This window comes from Hippocampus zosterae, chromosome 13 (assembly GCF_025434085.1).
Source record: "Hippocampus zosterae strain Florida chromosome 13, ASM2543408v3, whole genome shotgun sequence".
Lineage (NCBI taxonomy): Eukaryota > Metazoa > Chordata > Actinopteri > Syngnathiformes > Syngnathidae > Hippocampus > Hippocampus zosterae.
The window spans coordinates 3621617-3643034 of record NC_067463.1 but is presented as its reverse complement, the minus strand read 5'-3'; the positions used below and the strand labels follow the sequence as shown (position 1 = coordinate 3643034).

General features: G+C 45.4%; 2 protein-coding genes across 4 annotated transcripts in view; both read right to left on the bottom strand.

The window, feature by feature from the left end:
* Positions 1 to 1889: 1889 nt before the first annotated feature.
* tmem192 (transmembrane protein 192) lies at positions 1890 to 11416 on the bottom strand. Of its 2 annotated transcripts, none has more exons than XM_052084753.1 (6): positions 11243 to 11416; positions 10549 to 10704; positions 9772 to 10033; positions 9572 to 9694; positions 4073 to 4175; positions 1890 to 3795 (listed from the first exon to the last, which is right to left on the bottom strand). In XM_052084753.1, the coding sequence occupies exons 1-6, from the start codon at positions 11267 to 11269 to the stop codon at positions 3669 to 3671; spliced, it is 798 nt and encodes a 265-aa protein (XP_051940713.1). In that variant the 5' UTR covers positions 11270 to 11416; the 3' UTR covers positions 1890 to 3668. The 2 variants fall into 2 exon arrangements, with proteins under 2 accessions (XP_051940713.1, XP_051940714.1); XM_052084754.1 differs by having other exon boundaries at positions 10549 to 10701; positions 11243 to 11415.
* A 1418-nt stretch (positions 11417 to 12834) lies between these two features.
* The window catches only part of LOC127613638 (LIM and calponin homology domains-containing protein 1-like), a 34813-nt gene continuing 26229 nt past the window's right edge, over positions 12835 to 21418 (bottom strand). For both annotated transcript variants that reach the window (XM_052084746.1, XM_052084747.1), the window contains 4 exons: positions 18012 to 18083; positions 17760 to 17868; positions 17586 to 17688; positions 12835 to 17353 (listed from right to left, as the gene is read on the bottom strand). In XM_052084746.1, the coding sequence (XP_051940706.1) occupies positions 17328 to 17353; positions 17586 to 17688; positions 17760 to 17868; positions 18012 to 18083 (310 nt within the window). In that variant the 3' untranslated portion in view covers positions 12835 to 17327. The remainder of the gene's footprint in view (positions 17354 to 17585; positions 17689 to 17759; positions 17869 to 18011; positions 18084 to 21418) is intronic.

Here is a 21418-nt window from a genome sequence, read left to right as displayed (position 1 = left end):
GAGCACATAACACCTACTCTGGCATCCCTTCATTGGTTCACCATTCATTTTAGAGTTATTTTCAAGATCCTCCTCTTTTTTTTCAAATCTCTGAATAATCTCGCGCCACCGCTCTGAGCTCATCCGACCCTACACACCTGCCCGGCGCCTCAGGTCTGTGGACCAGACATTATTAGAAGTACCAAGAACTAAACTGAGGCTCAGAGGGGAACGAGCCTTTTCTGTTACTGGTCCCTCTCTCTGGAATGACCTCCCACTGAACATTCGGCAAGCCTCCTCGCTGCCAATCTTCAAAGCCCTCCTCAAAACTCACTTGTATTCTTTGGCATTCGACTCAGCATGACTTAAGATTTGTTCTTGGTTTTACTGTTTGGTGCTTTCTACCACCTTTATTACCGATTTGTCTTACTGATTATTGTGCATGTTAAATTGCTCCATGTACAGCACTTTGTATGCAGTGATGGCTGTTTGAAAGTGCTCTATAAATACTGTTGACTAAACAAGTCTGTCCAATTAATTGCGCAATGTCGCACCAACCACACAATAACAAAACAAACTATTCTTTGAAAATAAAATTAAGAGATCATTTGCATTTTGAGAATAGGCTATACAACACTGACTGTGCCCGTTCATTTACAGCGCACAGGGGCCTGCTCTGTTTAATCTGAAGGCCACGAGCAAGTTTAGTTTACCTGGCAACACAAGCTATCTGAAATATGATTGGTTAAAAACTCTACCATAATAAATAAGTTATTTATCGAATGGCTTTCAATGTTATTTAAAATAATATTGAAAGCCACTCGGCTAAGTAGAAATAATATGACGTAAAGAATACAGAGAATAATTTTGTTGACATATTTATGAAAATAAAATAAATTACATTTATTCTCAGAAAAGTAATAAATTTACTTAAACTTAAATTTACATTCTCAGAAAAGTAATACATTTACTTTTCTGAGAATGTTTAGGCCAGCAGAGAAGGCCTTGCTGGCCCTGATGGAACACAACTGCTGAAATTGAACAGCAAGTCAGCCAGTCTGAGTTTAAAGTTGCCATTTTGTGGCAAATTCCACATCTCATATTTTGACAAATTGTCCCCAATGAACCCCAAATGGAAATAGCTATCCTCGCCAGATGATAATTTGCCAGGCTTTTTTTTTGGGGGGGGGGGGGCGGACACCATTTAATGTGATCAGAGCATTGGTGTCAAGTGTGTCATTTCGCCAGTTGGCCATGAAAGAGGGGGTGTGAGCGCCCCCTTCATCACAGCTTTCAGCTTGTCCTTGAAATAATACCCCCCCCCCCCCCCCGCGTCTCTCCTCGTGGGTACCGTAGGCTGCAGGTGGCACTTGATTAGGTGTGTGTGATGAGTGGCAGAGGTGCGCGGAACCCCTGGTTGACATAAATCCGGCTAATGACACGGAAGAAGGATTAAGAGCGGCGCAGGAATGCCTGAGCCCCTTGTTTATGTCGGGACAGGCACGCTCAAACACCGTGAACTGGAGTTTACCTCCCTTTCTGTCAGATGGGGCTCCTGATTTGACTACTGTTAATTTCCGTTGCAGGTTTGACACTCAGGAATGTGAAGGAATACAGTATGGGGACCATGCACGTGTAAACCCAATAACACAAAGACTCCTGACAAAAAAAAAAATGACGACTGAAGGAGAGACACAAGAGACTTTTGGAAATGTTCGAGCGCTTGCCTCGTCACGAAGACCAAGAACAAAACAAAAATCAAGTCTGCAATCAAGAAAAACCCGTGAGGTTTGGTGCTTGACAAATGCGCTGGACTCAACTCGCTGTGGACCAAAGAGCTGCTTGCAGCCATGCTGTTGACAAATGTGTACATATTTATACTGTCCAATGCATCAGATGCACTTCAAACGTTCATTAAATACATTTTATTCCTTTTAATAATTAGAAAAAAGTGCAAGTGTGTTTTTTTTTTTGAGGTGGTGTATTTGTCATCTTGGGCTGGGCGATGCAGCCTAAAATCCAAGTCACCGTCTAAATTGTATCCTTTTTTTTACAGCAGGTCTGAAGAATTGATCAAATTCAAATCGGCATTGTCGTAGAATGAAAGTTTCAAAGGAAAAAAAACCCCCAAAACATTTAGGTATAATAAATCATATCTAAATACCATAAAATAGTTTACTGTTAAACTTGTTTAGAAAAATTACATGGGAAGAAGACAAAAATAGTCACATAGTAAATCACTACCACAACATTGAGGGAGGGGAATGTAATTCAATTATTTTTCAAAATGATTCAGCCGTACTTTACAAGATAAACATACGTTTAAAAAGGAGAATGAGAGTATTTTTAAATAAGTTGCAGGGTACTTAGCCGAGCGATTTGATTCTTAGAAAGTTAAAAAAAATGTAATTTGGAGGAAATTATTGAACTGATCTCCAAATTTCAATCAAACCTAAGCACTCTAGCATGCAAATTACTGAAAACACAAATAATACCGCATGTATACATACACATGCAGCTGTATATACTGTTAATATTTAATTTAAATATTATGTATTATGTAAATAACAATTTACAAGACGGCCCGGTAGTCCAGTGGTTAGCACGTCGGCTTCACAGTGCAGAGGTACCGGGTTCGATTCCAGCTCCGGCCTCCCTGTGTGGAGTTTGCATGTTCTCCCCGGACCTGCGTGGGTTTTCTCCGGGTGCTCCAAAAACATGCGTGGTAGGCTGATTGAACACTCTGAATTGTCCCTAGGTGTGAGTGTGAGTGCGGATGGTTGTTCGTTTCTGTGTGCCCTGCGATTGGCTGGCAACCAATTCAGGGTGTCCCCCGCCTACTGCCCGAAGACAGCTGGGATAGGCTCCAGCACCCCCGCGACCCTAGTGAGGACCAAGCGCCTCGGAAGATGAATGAATGAATGAATGAATTTACAAGACACAGGAGACCCCCACTATTCGCAGGGGGATAGGGATCCGGTCCATCCACAGATAGTAAAAATTCACAAATAATTGACATCCCTTATAACCACCATGAAAAAAAAGGATATATTTCTTTCAAAGTTGGGGAAAGAGGGGAAAAAAAATCACGAAAAATATTCCGTGAGCAACAGGGAATAGGTCCACCCTCCAAAAATTGTGAATACCCAACAGGGAGTCTCCGCTGCCCAGCCTAAAAAGTCAAGTCAGCTGCAGGGCTCAGAGTCACATGGTCAAAGCAGTTGTAAAAAAATGCTTTGCCAGTGTACTCCAAGTTCTTTTTGAAAAAGAAAAAAAAAGCACTGCTGTGTAGAAAGAAAAAAAATGAGCAGAAGTGCAAACATTTATGAACATTTTTAAGCTCACGATGTAAACTAAAGTCATCTTTGGCTATGACTGCAGCATTGACATTTTAATAATACTGTAGTCTCCTCAAAAAACACACACAAAAAAGGGGGGGCTGGGTAACAGCCTTCCTGGGATGCTCTGTGATAGAGCACCCCCCCCCCCCTCACCTGTGACCCGGGACGCCTCTTTAAACACCGGCCACTTTCAGTGCGGCTCTACCCCCACCTCCACACCACCACCACTACCGGCACCACGTCGTCCAATCTGTCTGTTCCAGGTGACAGGCGCAAGTCTGACCTGACCCCGGTCTTACTGAAGAGGACTCCGCGTGCTTGACGGGTGCACGACCGTGACGATGCTGTTCAGTTGCTGAGCTGTTGTTGAGCGGTGAGGTTGAGGATCTTCCTGCTCAGCAAGCTGTTGTGGTGCTGCAGGTACTCGATCAAGTCCGCCTGTTTCTCCACCACCTCCTCCAGCGAGGAACGCTCTCTGAAACACACACACGCACACACACACGCACACGCCCACACACACACACAGGTCAGGAACTTGACACTAAAACTAGGACCGTCCGTCGCAACCAGACCGCTAAAGCAGTAAAAGAACCAAGTTTTGGTGTCTTTGCTGCACGCAATCAAATGTTCGGGGGTGGGGGGGAGCTTTTTCCATTTTTAGCGGCACTGTTAACCTCTGTGTAAACGAACATGGCTGAGACGGCTTTTACAGTGTCAATAATGTGACTGTGTGTGTGTGTGCGTGGCCCTACCGGAATCCAGTCTCCGTATGCAGGCAGACTCTGAAGCTGGGTAAATTTTCTTCCCGTAAGACGTCAGGCACCGCTCGCTCCGTGTTGAAGCTCCTCATTTTGACTAAGGGGAAGTCAAAGCAGAGGTGGTTTTGGTCACTGGAAAGCAGTTGTCAAGAGGTGAGGAGGCAAACTCCCAGGTGACAAAAATCGAGCCAGTCAAAAGTTAAGTCAAATAATGTTGCTCAGTCATAGAAGAAGGTGTAATTCTCTTTGTTTTACGTTCAGTTTGACAATTAACTTCACCTAGGCGTGGCATTAAACAGCTTGTCGTCTAACAATCATATCTTTTTTTTTTCAGGAGTTTCAGCCGAGCAAGTCCGAAGAATATCGCCTTCTGCATTCAGTCAGTTAAAATCGTTAACCTAACAGTGAGAGTTTCTTAGCCGCCATAACGAGGCAGGTGGGAAAGTGCGCAGCCAATGCTCCCCCCCAGCACCCCTTTTTCTTTTACAGGCTTCCATGCCCTGGCTGACTTCCAAACACACACACGGGCCATTATAACCCGCACTTAGCTCTTATGGTCTGCCATATCCTGCACTTAGAGCTCCAATTCTCACGCCCTAAAAATACACCTTTACTCAAGGGGGGTTGGATGGGCCCGGCGGCGAGGTGTGGAGCTTAGGGGTGGTCGGAGGCGGAATATCTCGGCAGTATGTCACGAAAGCAAACAATTATTGGCTTACAATGAACGGCACATCTTTAAAGTCCCTGTCAAGTGAAAAGAATTGTCAACTTGACACGCCGCTGCCCACACCGCTTTGCCTTTCATTACTATTGCTACATCCATACACTGCGCTTAGCTTGCGCTAGGCTAACTCTGTCCTAAGTAGCCTTGCATGAATGGATGACACCTGCTCGGCTGAGAGTCAAAACGTCCTCCGAGACGACCACAACGGTCCAGTTGTGATTAATTCGATGCTCTGGATGAATGAGAATTTTTGCAGGTGTGATGCTGAGCTGTTCTGTAAATTGTGGCATTCAGGGAAGATGCATTTACGGGCGCAGACATAGTCAGCTAGCTAGCTAGCTAGCTAGCTGCGTCTCCACAACCGAGTAGTACAAAATGTCATTGTCAGTTTTGACACACCATTTATCTTCAAACACATCGATATCTGATTGAAAATTCATCTCGCAATTTAATTCACTTGACAGGCTCTTGAAATATGAGCGCCAACAGGCTGAGGCCACGGCGGCGCGAGCGTCATTCGGGACTAGCAGGCCTAGTATTGATAAGATCGGCGCATCATTAGCCCGAGGAAATTGTCAAGGAGATTCTAAAGAGCGCAAGCTTTGCTTTGCTCCGTCGCAGAGTCGACACACAATCCCAAGAAATACTGAGCATTCCTGCATAATGAGGCCCTAAATACGCACGTGTGTGTGTGTGTGTGTGTGTGTTTGTGTGTCAATGCAAGTGGTATGTGAGAAGCATTTAACAGAGCGCAACACAACAGTTTGATTCATTTCATTCTCAATGGGTGTTGATTGATCTTTTTTTTTTTTTTTTAATGACGTACTATACAATGGTGCGGACTATTCTGATTGTTGCTTCACACACACCTCTCCATCCAACATCTGGCCAGGTTTGGGGTTTTTTTTGTAACATTATAAGCTTCTGACAATTCTTGCTGTTGTTCTCAGATCACTTCATGCTGTGTCCAGTTTAGATTTTCGGTATTTCATTCCATACTTCCCCTAAATGTATTGTTCCACGTATAGCTTTTTGCTCCATACAGCAGACTCTTAGCTCCTAGTGGGCTTACAATGCTGCTGAATAGGACTATGCTGAAATAGCGACCGCGGTGCTTTGTCATTGGACGACATAATGCTGAAGAAAAAAAAGGATGGAAGATTTAGAAGGAACAGTTGAAAGGAGGTGCCACATTTCGCACCGCTTTGCCAGAGTCTCTCTCTCTGTCTCTTGCTCGCTCGCTCAACAGAGCGCACAGACAGACGGACAGTGCTCAGAACATGCCTGGGTCAGAGATTTGAGAGGCAGATATCGCTCGTGTCCGACGTGGAGGCGAGAGGCAAAAGTCGCCTCAGTGGTGGCATTCGATTAACTGACGCAAGAAGCATTATAAAGGAAGGAGCTGTGACAGTAAATTAGAAAAGTTCAATACAGCGCTGACTTCAGATTTTTGGGGGGAAATTCAGCCCCTTAAACTAGTTTTACATCTTGAGTAAACCAAAACAGAAATGTCCCAGGAACCCGAAGTTGAAAGAGAACCATGTAACTTGGTAGATCCATCTCTCCATACAGGGGGGCAAAAAAGTCTCAAGAACACTGGAAAGAGACAGGAAGCTGCCATTGTGGTTGAAAATGGCCACTTTGGCTCCATTACGCGTTCATGAATAAAAAATATAATATATATATATTATATATATATATAATAAAAATAATAATTCAGCCCACTGAAGACGATTTGACTGAGCAACAATAAATTTGGCAGGAGGAGCCCCACAATTGAAAAGAGACGGGCGGCGCATTCTTACTCCACTCACCAAATTTGGACATAAATACACTCAAATTAAAGCAGACTCGCACCGCTTTTCCATGGCGTGCTAAGTTCCACTGCCTTTTGCTTTTTATTATTCTGTCCTGTTTGACAAGAAGGACCGACGAGCAAAGATGTAGACTGGTACGTTAGCCGCTAGCATTCAAGCCGGCTAGCGTAGCGGTTTACAGCTTCGCTCGATGCTGTCTTCTTGGCAAACGACCCCAAACAGACAAATTCAAACTATAGCCGGTCACGCTCACAATTGTGCGACGCTCGTCAAGAAGGAGCGATGATGATGATGTAGACCGCTACATTAGCCTAACTTGGGCTAGCCTCCAACGAGCATGCCGAGGTACTTGTGTGTGGGTGTTGCATGGTATAGCCGCCGAGTGCCCTGTGGTGCTTTTTTTTTTTTGCCGCATGAGCGGGCGAGCCTTTGAAGGCTGAGGAGCGACTTTGATGTGCGTGGAGCACGTGGGGTGCATTCATGTTCAAATGAGAGGCCAGAAACATACAGCAGAGACCTCAAACACACACACACACAAACACACACACACACAAACACTCCTACTCACAATCGAGCACGCACTTCAAAGAGAAGTAGAACGAGGCTTTCCTGTATGGACTTCATGGCTGCAGGCTCTCGCTACCTTTGGGTCCTTAAGAGAACTCCCCCCCCCCCATGAACTTATCATCTGTCACCTTCACTGTCCGTGAGTTTCTGTATGCATTATTCACATAAACGTCAGGGATACTGAAATTTACCGACAGCCCTGAAAGGCAGTAAAACCTTTAAATTAAGGTGAACTGAATTGACCTTTTCCAAACTTCAACGCCTGTTCAGTGTTTCAGAATTTTTTGCCCAATTTGTTGTTCTCTCACAAGGAGCTAAACGGCAAAATCCTTGAGTGAAAATTGCTCAAAATCTCAATTTCCATGCCTTTTAGGGGCTCCTACTCAAAGAGTCACGGAAAGGCATTCAAAGAATGAAGGAATCAGTTTACAGATCAGTGACAAGCGGTTGGAACAGAGATATGGTGGTGCCTTCACGTACAAGGTCAGTGTGCTGCATGACCATGATCGTGACTCACAAAAAATCTTAAATCTCAAATCGCGTTTCCTCATTGAAATGACTGGAAATTCCATCAATCCGTTCCAAACCCGAATGAATGAATTCTTACATTACGAGATGCCCTTGTTTACGATGATACTAATGCAGCGTGTTATACCGGAGACAAATTCCTTGTGTGTTCTACATACTTGGCCAATAAAGATGATTCTGATAAATAAATGAATGAATGTTTTGGGGGGGTTTGCGCCCGACTCTCTGTCGCAGTTCACTACACTGATCCAAGCTGGAATGTGGCACAGACTGACCTCCACAAACTCTGTAAACACCGGGACAATGTAGGTGTGTGTGTGTGTGCGTGTGTGTGTGTGTGTGTCTGCGTGCGTGCGTGCGTGGCGGCGGGCGGGGCAGGCAAGGGCTAGCCAGCCTGTGGCTAGGCTAAACACTAATACCTTATCTTCAACTGCATTTGAGTGTATTTGTGTGTGTGTGTGTGTGTGTGTGTGTGTGTGTGTGTGTGTGTGTGTGTGTGTGTGTGTGGGTGGGGGGGTATCTTCCCATCTGTGCCCCTTGGCGGCCTAAACAATCCTTTAATATGGATTTCCTTTCAATACAACTATCTACCTGATCAATATCCTATCAGACACTCTGTAACTGCAGTCTTCCTTCACCCACACACGCCAAAAAAAAAAGAACATTTCATTGGCAAGGTGTCGTTATTTCCCATTTCTTCTGAAAATGACACATTTCATTGTTTATTTTGAAGAAATCATGACGAATGAGTCACTGTGAGTGAAAATGGCATTTTGTCTTTGCAAAAAGTAACGATTTCCATGTGGCCATAGTCTTCCTGGTCTTGCCGAGGAAGTACATGGGACAATGAATGGGACGGATGACTAAAGGCACCTCGTACATTGAATTGTGTGTGTGTGTGTGTGAGTGAGAGTGAGAGAGAGTGAGAGAGAAATCCAAAGTTTAAAAAAAAAAGTCAGCAGATCAGTTGCGGGATGGCGGGAGGGACGGAAGATGGAGCAGAATGCTTGATTGTCATGCTGTCGGGTTTGAAAAGGGCAGGGCGGCTATTGTCATGCCAATGCCCTCTCGCATTGTGTGGGGGGTGGCGAGTGTGTTGGTCAGCAATGAAATCTAACAGGGTGGGTCTTTCTCCAAGTGCTGCTTATGAAATTCCGTCACAAATCTACAACTATTTTAAGCCACAAAGGTGGCTGTGTTGTCGTGATAATAATAATAATAACAAGAACAAACAAATGTTTCATTGCCAATAGAAGGTTTTGTCCCAAAATACAGGAATCGGTAAATTCAAGAATGTTGCATTGTGACTCTGCAAGGGAGTTCACTGTATCTCCAACATTTAAGGGTTTTATGTGTCACACACAAAAAAATCTCTCTCTGTCTAAAACCTATCTTGTGGTTTTTGTTTTTTTAACAACAAAAAGCATTCATCAAAATCTATTGCCAAAGTCTGAGGTTTTTTTAGGGGGTGGGCTTGGGAGGGTATTGCAAAAACCACATCTATCTAAATTTAGTGTTTTGTTTATTTTAATACATCAAAGAGTGTCCCCCCCAACTAAATTGTGTGTGTGCATTGTGAATCTAATTACAGCTTTTGGGGAACAACATACTTATTTGCAGTATTCTTTTTTTGGCCCACTTTTTTTTGCATTTTGCACATTTTGTCTTTGAAAATAAAATAAAAACATTTCATGGCAATTATAATCATCAAATGTTCGTGCCGTTTCGCCAGTTGTGGTTTAGCATGGTGGACTCCACTGTACCTCCAAAATGTGGTTGTTTTGGTCACAAACCAAGACTTTTTGTTTTCTTTTCTGGCCATGTGAAAGATGTCTCTTCCACACAAAAAATGTTTACCTGCGTAATAGATGAGACAGGGCAATGCCACGAGTAGCTCCAGGGCCAAGACACCGATCAGCACGTAGGTGTACACAGCAACTGGCAGTCGTACTGCCGTGATGATCAACACAACAACGTTCCCTGTGTGCACGCATGACCATGCTTAGCGCATCATGACTGGCCCCTAGCTTCCGCCATGTGACATTGCAATCATCTACCTGTGGAGTACACGATGAAAGGCAGTCCCTTGAGCCTTTTGTTACTTCTGTAGAACTGCAGGTAGCCTCTGTTACGGGTCTGCCTGTGGTAGTAGTTGGCGGAGCCGGTGAACGCCTGAACCAGCACCCACAGGACCGCTTTGCCCAATACTACCGCACTGTCACCCCACTTGGGATCCAGGATGTGGGTGCACAACTCATTCTGGCCACGCTTCAACACGCAGAGCACGACCACGCACAAGGAGGAAATAATGTACACCACCTGGAAGAAGCGAGAGAGATGATCTGAAAGGCTGTAGAGCTGTCTAGCCTGACCACCCCCAATCTCCCCCGCCACAAAAAAAAAACCCCAAAAGATTATTTTGACTTGTTTTAAAAATAGCAAAATAGCACTTGAAAGTATTGTATAGAAACATACAGCGATAACATGATTTACATAAAATGTCAAAACTAAAATGGAAGCCAATGAAACTCAGTTGGCATTGAGAGGCTATTTGCATTGAGTGGCTATTTGCCAGGATTGAACCCATGACCTCTGCATTGTGAGGTCGACGGGTTAACCACTGGACCACAGAGCCGCCCTTCCCCACTATGTGTTAGCATTAAATTAATGGACTTTTTAAAAATATATGTGACAGTTCAAGTTGTTGACTGGCTGCCAAACTTCTGCTTTTCCGTGATGTTCACTGCCACACACTGGCCCTTGTGTAGGACTATTTTGTAGTAATGCAACAGGGAAATTTTGACTTATGAATGTGTACGTGTTTTTGTCCATACGTGTAGCAGAGACAGCAGGACGGCGTAGCAGCCGGTGGGCACCGTGTGGAACTCTGTCCTGGTGGCGGCGTGGAGGACATCATCTGAGATGAGCGGCCCCCCGTCCACCAGAGAATCCTCCTCGCTGCGGGTCATGTCCGCCGAAGACCCTGCCTGCTACAGACGTGACAAAAGAATTACTTCACTTCAAGTACAACACTGAATTTCATATTACACAATATTACGTGACAAAATTGTGTCGACAACTAAATCCAATTTACAGTCCTGTTACTACCTCATTCGAGGGCGACAGGGACGTTGCTGTGCTGTGGGTTTGTAAAAGCGTATAGATAAATGTGTACAACTTTTTGGGTGTCTCTTCTAAGTAGCTAAATAAGACACGTGTATGAATTGGTTCTATTATAAAGTTAATTAAATTTAACAGACTGTTAAAACTAAAGTGACAGTGAGTGTTTATAACTGTTTCAGAGGCAGTTTTTTGGCACATAAAACGTAAATAAGTCCAAATGTGAAGTGTCGGTTTTACTTATAGCGAGGACATACTTACTCCAACTAACATAAAAGGAGTATTTTTCAGCAAAGCGGTTTGTTGACATGAAATATCACAAAGCAGGTTAGCTTATTTGGCTAATAACCAACAATAGGCCACTACGAGCAAAGAGACGAGCAAGTCTAGAAAATACCGACAACGTACAGCGTAAAAGGCTCCCTCGGATTCCATTTAGGATTAAAATGTGGCTTTTTTCGAAGAAGGAACGACACATCACAAAGTCTTAGCAGGTGGCGGAGACTAAAGATGAAGGTACAAGAAATACACGCCACGGTGCTACTTTGGCGCCTACTGGCTACCGTACAAAACGTCACAATCACATGACCAACAAGGCATGAAAAAAATGACGCAAGTGCGCGTGTGATTTTCTTCCTCTGATGAAGTTTTACAGCGGATGACAAGAAACGTAAGCAGATTACCGCCACCTACTGGCAAGGAGTGTCAACCAGGTTTGCCGAAAACCCGTTACCCCGAAAACATAACTCACAAAAACCCTTTTCAAATTTTTATATTCTCCCAACCACACCAATAGCCTTTAAATACTTGTAAATACGTCAAACTGATGTATCATTTGTCTTCTCTGTCATATTTTGTGATACCAACATGAGCTGCCACCCAAAACAAAGCAACCATCAACCCCATCATTCGTATTATATACATTCGTTGAATTTCTATTACTTTTTCCGGTCTGCATCCGTATACATTTTTAAATATTTAGTATTGCTTGAAATGTAACTAGCGGCCCGGTAGTCCAGTGGTTAGCCCGTCGACTTCACAGTGCAGAGGTACCGGGTTCAATTCCAGCTCCGGCTTCCCTGTGTGGAGTTTGCATGTTCTAGTGACCCTAGTGAGGATCAAGCGGTTCGGAAAATGGATTGATGGATGAAATGTAACTTTCTAGTCTTTCCCACTCCGCACTTTAAGACCGTTAAATCTACTCCTACTTCTGGAAGTATCCATGGCGGTATTATTGAAAGGGGTGCGGTTCGATTTATACTAAACCATTATAAATCCATGTCCTTGGCATCTACGTTTAATCTCCATTCAAAGCTCCTCATTTGTTTCTTTTCCTTTTCCCCAACAGTGCCCAATAACTAATTGACATCTTCCCCTACGAATGGCCAATGGCACACTTCAATGATACCCCTCATGCTGCAATTGAAGTTGTTAAAAATGCTCCTGTGATACCGGTTAGATTATTCTTGACAAGTTGACAGGTCAGGTGACTGTTAACGTGCCCACGTTGACTTTCAAACAGACTGCAAACTCAATACCAACCAAAATGCCGTGGTCTTGTCTGTTACGTGAGAAAATTGTGTCGTAACACTTCCGCTATTTTTACCTTCCTAAAACACGCCAAAATCATTTTTACTTGTAATTGATATAGAACAATCATATACTGTATGTCTAATTATACGTTTAAATACTCGATCATCATTTGAAAAGAATGTGTAACAACATTTATTAATTTAGCAAAAAACACATTAGACGATTATTTTGTCATTGAAATTCCAAATTCATCATTTTTGCATTTCTTATAACTGATTGGCTGAGAGGAATTGTTTTGTTTTTATCGAACAGATTAACTTTTGTTGTTGTAAAGTTGTGTATATATTATATATCTATATTTTCTAGACGTTTTATTAATAAAGAACAAAACCAAACACCGATTCAAACATAAATTACATCATTATTTAAATGTAATTATTTTGTGTATATCCCCTCCTCCCCCTCTCAATATTTATTGAGAGAGCAATTATGTCATTTAAAAAACAACCACAGCCGCACACAAAACGTAAGAGTTAAAAAAAACATTGCCAGCCATTTTAGAGTTTTATTGACAAACATACAGTGGCTATAAAAGACGGGGAGCAGAATTTCCTTCGACCAGAAGAAATGAGAAGTAACGGCAACACCTGCGTTGCAGCCTGAATGTCAAGATGTTATGAAATAACGATAAAAATGGTATAGGGAAGCAGCAGGTATTACGTACGTGTCATTGGTTTGATCACTATAACAGTGAAAAGGATGTGCAAGGTGATGATCCACTGGTTTTACTTGCTAGTATGGAATTTCACTTCATGTCACAATACACACACATACATTTCCAGGTCCATGTGTACGGTAACAGTACACACACTCTGAATTAAGGCACTGGTTGATACGGTTCAAGGGGAAAGAGTTCCAAGCCAACATGCAAGTGGACAAAGACATACAACAAACTTAAATGTCGGAGAACTGCATGTCAAACTCATACTTGCAATAACCAATGTTCATGCAAAAGTGGAAAAAACAAAGAGGGAGGAGAAGGTAAGGCATTCAAACGGTCACGCTACCTATGTAAAAAAAAAAGTTGTGTTATAGTCTTGTAGTGTCTCCTGAATCTTGATTCCAGTTGAAGTACAGTGAACCCCTGTTATATAGCTTTATCGCAAATTTTAACAGAATGTAGTCCATTACAGCTCCACCCACGGCCAAAAATTTGCCACATTTTTATGAGGCAAAATGGCGATCCGTCCAACTGTACCTGATAAAACCAGAACAGCTACATAAAATAATCCAAACTGAATTATTTTTTTTTTTGTCACGTTGCAACTCTTGAACACTGCTTCTGGACTGCCCACCTTGGCTACATGGGGGCAGTATAAGACAGTATGCCCCCATGTAGCAGCCAAACATATTGCAGCAGGGTGCGTGCGTCCTGCCTCTTGATAATTCCCCTTTAATAACGCTGAACCAGGTGAGGGGTAAAACCTTTTATGGTCTCGCTATATCGCAGATTTGTACATATTTCTGTTATTGTGGTGCATACTGCAGATGTGTTAAAATGGGGTTTACTGTATTATTATTATTATTACGTATTATACGTCCTGGGTATGACGTTAAACTGCATCCAACTGGTCCTCCAGGTTGGGGGTTGGGCGTGAGGTTAACAACCTCACCCTGTAAAAACAAAAACCAGAAACGACGAGAAGAAGCCATTCCGGTAAACCACGGCGAAGAAGAGACAGCACATCCTTGGATGTATCTATGACGGGGCCGGGTGAAATCCAGCAGGAAGCCCGATCCCTGATGACTCCGATCTTTGGAACCAAAACCAACACCAGAGTAGGCACCTGGAATGTGCGCACAATGTTCCAGTCTGGTCGCATGGACCAGGTGCTGAAGAATATGAGGGACTATCGCCTGGACATCTTAGGCGTTAGTGAAATGAGTTGGACGGGGCAAGGGCGCCTCATGGTTAAGGGAGCAACTTTTCTGTACTCTGGGAAGCAAGACCACCATTCCCATGGAGTCGGCATCATCCTTTCCAGTAGTGCAGCTAAAGCATTGATTGGATGGAAGCCGGTGAATGAACGGATTATTACAGCAAGGCTCTACACCAGATATGCCAAAGTAACCATTGTACAAGTCTATGCCCCAACCGAAGCTGCCTCAGCGGACGATAAAGACACCTTCTACAACCAGCTCCAGACCGTGCTTGAGGAGATCCCCAGACATGACATCAAAATGCTGATTGGAGACTTCAACACAAAACTGGATAATGACAGAAGGGGCCTGAATGCCACAGTTGGACCGCATGGGTTTGCGAGCTCCACGAACGACAACGGGGAGAGACTGTTGATGCTAACCAGTACCAACGGCCTCAGCATTGGCAACACCTTTTTTGAGCACAAGTGGATCCACAAAGTAACCTGGGTTTCACCTGGTGGCGGTACCCGGAACGAACTGGACTACATCTGCATCAACACAAGGCGCCGCTCGTCCTTGCTCGATGTTCGCTCCTACAGAGGTGCGGATGTGGGTTCAGACCACTTCCTTGTGGTGAGTAAAATCAAGCTGAAGCTGAAGAAGGTGAAAAAGGTGCAGCCCAAGAGACCTTACGCGGTGGACAAGCTAAAGAATAAAAACTTCTCCGAAAGCTTCTGTGAGGAATTGAGTAGGAAGCTCAAGGATATCACAACACATTGCAAACATTGAGGACCAGTGCAGTATGTTCTGTTGTGCCATTGCTGACACTGCAGAAGCAGTTATAGGCAGAAAGACGGGTACCAACAAAGAGAGATGGATAACAGACGACACCTGGAAGTTGATTGAGGAAAGGAAAGTGGCTAAGATAAAAAGAGAACTAAAGAGGAGGCTCCGGACCTGGAGGATGGAAGACGAGGAATACAGACACTTGGACAGGGCAGTGAAGAAGAGTTGCAGGAAGGATAAAAGACAGTGGCTAGAAGAGAAAACAAGAGAGGCACAGGAAGCAACAGAGAACAACGACACGACGACCCTATACAAGATCGTGTGGGAGCTAACCAACTCCAGGAGCAGCTCTGGCGTGCCAATCAGGAGCAAGGATGGCAGGACACTTCTAAGCAACGAGGAACAAGAAGCAAGATGGCTGGAACACTTCAGGGAGGTTCTCAACCAACCAATGCCTCCCGTGCTCTTCAATTTCGATCAAGAGACACCAGCTGCAGCTCTAAATATTACATCAAAAGAGATATCCGAGACTGAGGTTGCCAGAGCAATCAAGGGCCTTAAGAACAACAAGGCACCGGGACTGGATGAGATAGCTGCCGAGCTGTTGAAACATGTCCAAGATGCTGTTGTGGAGAGCCTTACCCACCTGTTCAATCTGATTTGGCATGCTGAAGAGGTTCTTGCCGACTGGAGACGTGGGGTCATTGTCACGCTCCCCAAGAAGGGAAGCCTCGCAGACTGCAATAACTGTCGGGGCATTACGCTCCTGTCAATTCCCAGCAAGGTATTCTGCAGTGTTTTGCTACATCGCCTTAAAGATGAAGTGGATAACATCTTGAGGGAAGAGCAAGCCGGTTTCAGGAAGGGAAGGTCTTGCGCCGAACAGATCTTTACCCTTCGAAACATCATAGAGCAGTGCCAAGAACTTCAGATACCACTAATGATCAACTATATCGATTTCAAGAAAGCCTTCGACAGCATCCACCGGGAGTCACTGTGGCAGATCGTCCAGCTGTATGGTGTACCCCTCAAGTACATCAACATCTTCAGGTCATTGTACCACAACTCAACCTGTTGTGTCAAAACCAACAGTGGCACAACTGATGATTTTGACATTGTCACTGGTGTAAGACAGGGTTGCATTCTGTCACCCCTACTCTTCATTATTATAATCGACTTTGTGATGAGGAAGTCCATCACAGGAGTAAAAGTTGCTGTCAAGTGGGGAGGGAGCAGACTAGCTGACCTGGAATTTGCAGATGATTTGGCCCTGTTAAGTCACACCCAGCCCACACTCCAGGAGTTGACCAATAATCTGCATGAGCACGGAGTTACGGTCGGTTTGCGAATTAGCCAGGAAAAGACCAAGGCCATGGCCGTCGGACAGCACCAACACCTTCAACCACTCACTCTACACCAACATGACATAGAGTACATTGACAGCTTCACATATCTTGGGAGTAACATCTCAAATACAGGTGGTGTGGAGAAAGACGTCAACAGTAGTCTTGGTAAAGCTGCGGGAGTGTTCCAACGCCTCCGCAACATTTGGTCATCGAAAGCCATCACTACGACATCCAAGCTACGCCTCTATATGTCAGTGGTTATCCCAACAGCGATTTACGCCTGTGAGACATGGATGAAAACAGCCAACATAACCAACAAGTTTGATGTCTTCCACCGGCGTTGCCTGAGATCCATCCTGAGGATCTCATGGAGAGACCACGTCACCAACGAGGAGGTGATGAAGAAGGCAGGAGTGGCTGAACTGTCAGACATTGTCTCTGAAAGCAGAAGGAAAATGATCGGCCACGTACTCCGACTGCCAAGAGAGAGACCGGCAAGTGTGGCCATGGACTGGATGCCAGAGGGTGGAAAGAGGAAGAGAGGTAGGCCAAAGAAGACGTGGAGACAGACTGCCAAAGAAGACCTCAGTGAGATGGGTGTCAGCTGGCATGGAGCAAGAAGGGTCGCCAGTGACCGGACCAAATGGAGGAAACTCGTCGCCCAATGTTCCAAATAGGAACGGGCGGAACTAACTAACTAACTAACTAACTAACTAACTAACTAACTAACTAACTAACTAACTAACTAACTATTATTATTATTCCAGTTGCTGTATTGTGTCTTGTCATAAACATGCCGGTCATGCTGACAAACACATCGTGGATGTGCAGTGTGTTGAGATGATGTGGCTTCTATTTGAGGAAAGTTAGATGAGGGTTGGTTGTCTGGGGTGGGATTCAAATCATCATAGGGTTGTCGGCTGTCCTCGGCCTGCAAAATAATAAAGACATAATCAGATCCTTTATGAACTATGCAGTCATGTTCAACATTCTCTGACCTGGTTTCAAAGAAAAAAAACCAAAAACAGTATGATGTGTTGAGTTCAACACTTTCAACAACACTGACGTCTAGCATATGGCAACGACGGGGCAAATGGTGTGAAGTCCGCTGCCGCCATCTAGTGGCAGAGTTATGTACATACAATTCTGGTCGATGGTCTCACCTCTTGATGCCAAGTAGCAGTGGTGACAGCTCAGCAGTCCATTACGGATCCTCACGTCTGTCCCGGTGGCGGCGTCTCCAAGCTCCCCCTCACACAGGCCACACTGAACACATATTTTACACTAACAGAAAATGTCATGAAACTATAGTGTTGCACACGCATAGTTTTATGGACCTTGAAACACTGCATGTGGAAGAAGAGTCCGAGTGTTTCGATGATCATGGCCGCTCCTTTCCCGAGGGGCTGAGAGCAACCGGAACATTGCCTCTTCCCGCTAACGCATCTGCAGTATGCACCACATTCACAGAAACATTTAGGGAACGTGTTCCAAATCTTTCTAAATTCCGCTTTCGATGAGGTTAAACAGTTTATTCTCTCGGCCCGCCGTAATGTGTCATGTTTTGTATAAGCGTTTGTTTTTCTGACCTGCTGGGCGACAGCGGCAAGGGTGAAGATGGCGGCTGCTGTGTTCCGGCGATGCCATGGTGAGAATCGCACCTGATAATATAATAAACATAATATAAATATGAATCACTGACAACCAGGAGTATGCTAACTGTAATTTTGTCATTTTCACTTTCAAGAGAGTTGAAATTTTAGCACAATCGTCGTTTGAATCCAAACACACATCGAATCTATCCATTTTATGCCAAGCCAAATAACTGCCTCAAGAGAGCTAATGCTAATTAGCATCTATGTTACTGCGCTTTAACCCTTCATGCAATGCATTGAACGCAAATGGCTCAACAACAACATGAAGGCAGACAATATAACAGCACTCACAGTTGTATCATCTTTACCCTCTGTGTAGAATGACTAATATTGGTGCCGTACAGATGAGCTCAGACAGGAGTTGAGATGTTTTTAGGATTTCCATTTTTTTTCTGATTAAGATCCATAGTATCTACTTTTTTATTTTATTTTTTACTATTTATTTATTATTATTATTATTATTATTTTAAAATCACCATGGCGGGTCTTTGTGAATCAAGATGGCAAGGCAGCGGCGAAATTACAGCAGGAGAACACAGCTTCATATGGAGTGGCCCTGAAATCTGGACGGGCCTCCATGGAGTTGCGCTGGCCATGTCCAAACATACACGGCAATCACTTATCAGCTGGATCCCAATTAACGATCGACTCCTGTCTGCACGGTTCCTCCACCGACATGGCAAGATGACAATCATCGTTGCTTATGCCCCCACAGAACTCGCCGATGATACAGTGAAGGACACCTTCTTCGACCAACTCCATCAGGTCGTTAGCCAAACCCCACCACATGACATCGTCATCATCCTCACGGACGCCAATGCAACCTTCTCTTCTTCCTCCAGAGAAGGACCATCTCACCAAACCCCCACACAACCCATTGGCACCACCTTTGTCGATAACACCACAAATGATAACGGCAAACGTCTGCTTCTCCTCTGCCATTCAAATAACCTCTGTATCACCGATACATGGTTCCCCCGCAAGCAGATCCATCACTGGACCTGGTATAGCCCTGATGGAAGAACCCGGAAGGCGATAGACCATATCATCATCTCCCGCCGCTGGCGATCCTCCGTCACCAACTGCAGGGTCTTCAGAGGTGCACAGTTGGGCAACACTGACCACCGCCTGTTGGTTGCCCAGCTAAGACTTAAAATACGACCAGACCCATCTATCAGGCCACAGCCACGCTTAATGTCTTCCAAACTCTGCGACCCCACCCCTGCCTCCGCATATCGCCGCTCCATCACCAACGCCTTCACCGCTCTGGCCGTTGATGACATCGCAGACTGGGAGACTTTCAAATTAAAGGTCAACCAGTCTGCCCAGGATGTATTGGGAAGATCAAGATCTCTTCCCAAACAACCATGGATCTCACAGCTGACCCTCGACATCATTGACCGCCGCCGTGCTGCTCGCCTGCGCGGTGATATCACAGAGTACCGAAGGCTCAATGCAGTACGTAATGCGGCAATTGCAACTGACAGGGAGAGATACTGGGGAGAAGAGGCCGAACGCATGGAATCAGCAGCACAGCGCAACGACCTTAGACAGGTCTTTCAAATGCTGCGCCAAGCCCGCATCGGACCACACATCAAGACCGCCTTCATGAAGGATGCCAGTGGAAATCGCATCACTACTGAAATAGACTGCCTTGAACTCTGGAAAGAGCACTTCAGCAACCTCCTTCATCACCCTCCAGTTCCCACCGACCCCCGTCTTGTCACTGCTGCCAACTCTACCACCCCCAACCCCAACCGCAAAACTGACCCTGTCACAATCGACGAGGTCAGAGCAGCAATAAAATCACTAAAAAATCACAAGGCCCCTGGAATCTGTGCCATCACCGCAGAGCTGCTCAAAGAAGGTGGTGACTCCATGGCCCAGTGGCTCACCCACATCATTAAGCATGTGTGGGTGGCAGAACAGCCCCCCGCAGACTGGACCCGAGGCATCATCCTGCCATTCTGGAAGCGGAAAGGCGACAAGCAACTCTGCAACAACTACAGAGGCATCTCACTGCTCTCCATACCCGCAAAACTGTTCACCCGGATCCTTCTCACCCGCGCCCTTCCCGCCATTCGAAGCCATCGCTGCCCCCAACAAGCTGGCTTCATGCCCAACCGGTCCACCATAGATCACATCTCAGCAGTTTGAGTCATTGTTGAGAAGGTTAGAGAGTTTCGGAAGGACCAACATCTTTTTATAGCCTTCATAGATCTCAAAGCTGCCTTTGATACAGTCGACCACCTCTCCCTTTGGAACATTCTGAAATACCTTGGAGTGCCACCCAAAATAACCACATTGTTCCAGCGACTCTACAACAACTCAGAGAGCTGTGTTCGTGTGAATGGGAAGGACTCAGAGTGGTTCCCCATTAACAGCGGGGTCAGACAGGGCTGCGTGGCCGCTCCTGATCTATTTAACTGTGTCATTGACCACCTTATGATCCGAGTCCGGGAGCAAGTTTCAGGCGTGTCGCTCGGCAACTTCCACCTGACCGACCTTGAATACGCTGATGACACCACCCTGTTCAGCAACTCCCTCCAACACCTCAGCAGTGCCCTCTCCATATACCAAACAGAAGCAGCAAAGCTGGGCCTCCAAGAAAGCTGGCAGAAAACCAAACTTATGTATATCGGTGACGGACCCAACCCCTCCCCCCTGATCTTTGGCACAGACGAAGTGCAATTTGTCAACTCCATCATCTACCTGGGCTCCACTATTACCAGCAGCGGCGATCTCAAGCCAGAGATTGACCGCAGACGCGCCCTCGCGGCCGCGCCAATGCAGTCACTGTGGCGGCCCCTCTGGCGCCACCACTCAGTGTCCCAAAAGACCAAGATGCGCATTTATAACGCAGCAGTTCTTCCCATCCTCCTGTATGGTGCAGAATCCTGGCCATTAAACAAGACCCAGGCCAAGAGGATCGACGGCTTTGACAGCAGGTCACTAAGAACCATCTTGAACATCAGCTGGCACCTCCATGTTTCCAACTCAGACCTCCGAAAACATACCCTTCAGCCCCCTGCATCCCGACTGGCCGCTCAGAGGCGCATCCGTTGGCTTGGTCATCTCCTTCGATTACCCCCGGAACACCCAACTCGTGCCATCTTCTCATTTGATCCAGCGACAGCCGGCTGGAAAAGGCCACGCGGCAGACCCCACACCAGATGGCTCGATCTCATCAGAGAGGATCTCAAACACCAGGACCTTACCCTGGAGGATGCAGCGGACCTGGCCCATGACCGTGGTCATTGGCGGAGCCTGGTGAAGCTGATCGGCTCTACGCACTGCGACGACCCAGCCGAATGAGACTGGGCCCCCACGTCGCAAGAGCA